The 4,192-nt window shown below is 37.5% G+C and overlaps 1 protein-coding gene across 1 annotated transcript; it reads right to left on the reverse strand.

The window, feature by feature from the left end:
- Positions 1-9: 9 nt before the first annotated feature.
- LOC104909835 (sodium-coupled neutral amino acid transporter 4-like) lies at positions 10-1,794 on the reverse strand. The gene is made up of 4 exons (XM_010707489.2): positions 1,684-1,794; positions 1,450-1,542; positions 267-348; positions 10-175 (listed from the first exon to the last, which is right to left on the reverse strand). Exons 1-4 carry the CDS (start codon positions 1,733-1,735, stop codon positions 49-51), a joined length of 354 nt encoding a protein of 117 aa, XP_010705791.1. The 5' UTR covers positions 1,736-1,794; the 3' UTR covers positions 10-48.
- Positions 1,795-4,192: the final 2,398 nt, after the last annotated feature.

Here is a 4,192-nt window from a genome sequence, read left to right on the forward strand (position 1 = left end):
TATATATATATATATATATATGATTCAGCTGCATATAAATTCATAGTCCTAATAGAAATAGGAAAAGAGGTTAAGTGGGACATCAACCTTACCTAATGTTTTTAGAAGAGAAAGGGGAAGAATAATCACAACTGTTACAAGTATGACAAGGTAGTTCCCATTTAGGTACCATTCTCTAAAAAGGGGAAATAAAAGATAACAATCATTATCATTGACATAGCAAAATTTTTTTTTGTCTCAGGCTCAGGTTAGACAAAGGTACCTACCCAGAATTCTCCTCGAGCTTCATAAATGCTCTGATCACTTCAGGAAGTTCATATTTAATGATAAAGAGGTAGCTTGACATTGCTGAAAATCAAGCAAACGCTTTCAGAGAAAACAGAGTAAGTCCAACAAAAATAATTTGTTTTAAAAAGCATTGACACTACATGAAAAACATGCTTTTTATAAATCAGATTTTGCTAAAATACAGAAAGTATTTTATTCAAATCACAATGCAAATAAAGAAATGTTATTTAAAGAGATATTTTTTTCTTATGAACATGTCCTGAATGACATCTAGCATTTAGTCTTAGATTATAACAGTTACTACTAATTACACAACATACTCAAATAACTGTTATGAAATTTACACCTGTAAATTTTCCTTTTGTTTTTCTTTTCTAAATCTTGCTTTTCCAATGGGCATTGTCCACCACTTTTTGTAGAAAATTTGATTGTCACTTTCTCTCTGTAAGTCTCTTTGTCCATCTTGTCCCTTCTATTTCTAATTTCTTTCTCCACATACTCTACTGCACGTATCTAAAAAGCTAGTTTTCCAGATCGTTGGCAGAAGAATAGACTTCCATATCTCATTTAAATATATTGGCAGACAGCACACATTTTATCCTACATTGGCCACAGAGAGTTCTTTGGAACTTGCTGGATCAACCTGGACAAGTTAAATACCACTGGACTACAGGAAAGAGGTATTCCTCTTAATCGCGGAAGCATACATGTTTGGAGAATAAAAGGAAAACCATGGAATAGGATATTTCATGAACACAGTCAAAAAAGCTATTGCAATAGATAGATATGAACTAGCTGTGTCTAGGTAGAAAAGTAGAAGTCAGAACTATGTGCTTCTCCTTTTAGGTGAGATTCATCTCTTCTAACCTCAGACACATGCCTAGCCTGTGCCACAGTCAATGAAGAGAACTGGCCAAGCCATTTTATTCATCACAGATGTACCTGCATTGCTCGTGCAGATATCTTGTGCAACAAGCTTTTAGCAGACACCACCGTGTCAATCTGAAACAAGGCAAGATTTCCTCTTGCATTCCTTTGTTAATAACGTGTGTTGTATCCTGGTCATCTATGACGTCATTTAGTCAGAGAGAAGAAAGTACTTCTGTTGTCTAGAAAAGCACTAGGAGTTAGAAAACTATTCTAAAATCTTTTTACCCTTACCTCCAATATTCTGCATTGTAACTGAAATGAAAACACTACACTTCCCAGGCCATCCAAATGCCTTTTCTCCCAGTTTTTCATATATTAATGAGCCTAAAAAAAAAACAGCCAAAACACCAAAATAAATAAGAGCCATGGACAACTACAGTGAATGCATGTGACAAATTGCATTCCAAGATAAAAAAACGTGCATGCAATAGGGATTTTTGGTCAGTTTTAACCTGATCTTCATACCTCCTTCTTTTGATGTCTTCAGTAAGAGGTGGACTGAGTAGAGTGACAGCATTGCTACACTGAGCAGCAGAACTCTGTAAGGAAAAACAAAAATCAGAATCTCATGCAGCACATCAGAGATACTCAGTTAATTTGAATGGATGCTTGCTTGTTCCAAAGTTCAATGTGTAAACACTTCTAGCAAGAGTGTGCCTAGTACCAGGACTCATGGTACAAAATGCATAGATATGTGTCAGTTGTAGGTTACTTGTGGCTGAAGTTGCACCTTAGACACTTCAAAAGCCTCTCAATGTTTGCTTAAGTTCATACTGGTGCCAATTTATTCCACAGAAGCAGAATGCTATGTTTTACTAAAACTCAACAAAAATAAACAGATCGCAGGTCTTTGGACTCATCTGTTCAGTGGCCCCATATTTTATCTCTCCTTATACAGATTTATTAAAAAAAATCCACAAAACCTAAACTGTGACTGTGACAAATTCACTGCCAACTTCTGCTTAGACTTCTCCTATTTTACTGAGTAACTGTAGATATTAACTTCAGATGCACACTCTGCAAAGTACAAGTATATAAGGAATCTTACATAATGCTAAAGTGTGGTATGACAGTGGAAGATATGCTTTTGCAGCACTTGCAGCATTCTCTTCTAACTTAGTTTTCTTAAAGGTACTGGTGCCCGCCTTCATTAATTCTGATTACTGCCATGTTCCTTCCACACATTTGCATCTTTTGTGATTTCAGATACATCTTGCAAAATGCTGGTGAAAAATGTATTGCATGACATTTTCAGTGCATAACACTGTGGGCAACGTATCTTACTACCACAACCATCTTGCCGTCGGCCTGCATAAGCATGGGAAGGAGATGCGATGATAACATGACAGAGCTAGGAAATACCAACTCTACCGATATCCCTTATTCTATGGCTGAATAGAGTTCCATTCCTCCAAACACAAAGCTTCATATAGAAATGGCCGACACCGACAGCCAATTCTTTGTAAATGAATTATAGCCCAAGAGACATTTGTTTAGTGGTCAGGTGGTGGTCACCAGACCAAGTTGCTTTCTCTAAGAGAGATGGACAACACTACAGACTTTGAGTAGATTTCTCTCACGCTGTGAGCTCATGTCGTACACTAAGGGGAGCTCACGTCTGAGTTTGCAGTATATCTTTCCAAAATGGCATCTTTCTTGATGACACCCATCCAGCCTCTATACAAAGACATGACCTCTGAGTCCTGGCATATGGAGTGCAGCTACAGTAAACCAAAGCCATCCTGGCCACACTTTCTAAACTCCACCAGGCAGCAGAAGAGACTCTCTGGTGTGTGCTCTATGCCTGTGCAAACCTCCTCTGTGGGAGAGGAAGGTGCAATGGCAGCTCCCGAGGAGATTCTGAGTTTTAGAAGCCCTTCTCTCAACTTCACTCTGTAGAAAATCTTCCAGTAGAAGAGTATTTGGGCAGCGCGAGAACTGTAAATTAACTGCTGCCAGCATATTCTAAATTAGAATTAATGTACAGCAGCTTCCATTTAGTAGATGGAATTTTTCTGTGCTACTAATGTCACAATCTGTGAAAACAGAGGAACTTTCAGCAAGCATATACATGCCACAGGGGTAACTATATCCTCACACAGTTCTTCAGTTTTAAATAAAACTCCTTCCTCTGCCAGAAGGAAGAATGTTCTAATGCACAAAGTATGGAAGTAGGACAGAAAAGAAAATGAACTGTGGGGTGGAGACATCCTTTGTTTTTGTTATACGACTCCATAGGATTGCTCTAGCATAACTGCAGGCTTGCATTTTGCTTTAGCACTGACAGTACAGCTAATGCCATTAGGCTCACTTCAGACTTTTTTCAGCCAATCCTTTGGATGAAGGGATCCCAAAGAACAAAAATGCTGCAAGGGTAATTTTTCCCCTCAAGTCTTGATATATCATAATGTTCTTTGCAGTGATAATTTATGACAATACTGGTTAGCACAAGTGCTCAGAGAAAGCTGGGGAAAAAGAATCCTACATTTTCCAGATTCTAATGCATTCAGTTATAGAACTAAGTTCCATTTTAGTATCTGCAAAAACTATATTTAACCTTTTGAATACAGGTGTTGGGAAACACTTATCCAGGAGTGTGGCAGCAGTTTTATCTACAGTTAACGTTCAGTTACAGATTTGGCTGGCAAAACGGGAGATGTTTCTTAGCAACTGGGAGCTACGTGTAGCATTTCAAATGTTGCTGCTGTTCTAGTTAAAAAAACATGGAGAAGAAAAAGCCATATAGAGATAGCCATGTAGCCTGATTTAAAGTCTTCCTAGAGTTCAATAATGTAAAACAATGACCTAATGTCATATGGTACCATCATACTGTATTCTAACCTAATGGAGGATTAAAATTAAGGCCAGAGTTAAGATTAAATACATTTATTAATAAACAAAACAAACCCCACTAACTTTTTGTACAGTCTCTCTCAATTGATAGGATTATCCATAAATTAAAAAACTTCATATG

Source organism: Meleagris gallopavo, chromosome 1 (assembly GCF_000146605.3).
Source record: "Meleagris gallopavo isolate NT-WF06-2002-E0010 breed Aviagen turkey brand Nicholas breeding stock chromosome 1, Turkey_5.1, whole genome shotgun sequence".
Taxonomy (NCBI): Eukaryota; Metazoa; Chordata; class Aves; order Galliformes; family Phasianidae; genus Meleagris; species Meleagris gallopavo.

Coding starts and splice junctions, on each gene's coding strand:
- LOC104909835 (XM_010707489.2), bottom strand. CDS start 1,735: ATGCTGTCACTCTACTCAGTCCACCTCTTACTGAAGACATCAAAAGAA. Junction 349..1,449: donor TACAATGCAGAATATTGGAG/GTAAGGGTAAAA, acceptor CTTGATTTTCAG/CAATGTCAAGCTACCTCTTT. Junction 176..266: donor AAGCTCGAGGAGAATTCTGG/GTAGGTACCTTT, acceptor TCCCCTTTTTAG/AGAATGGTACCTAAATGGGA.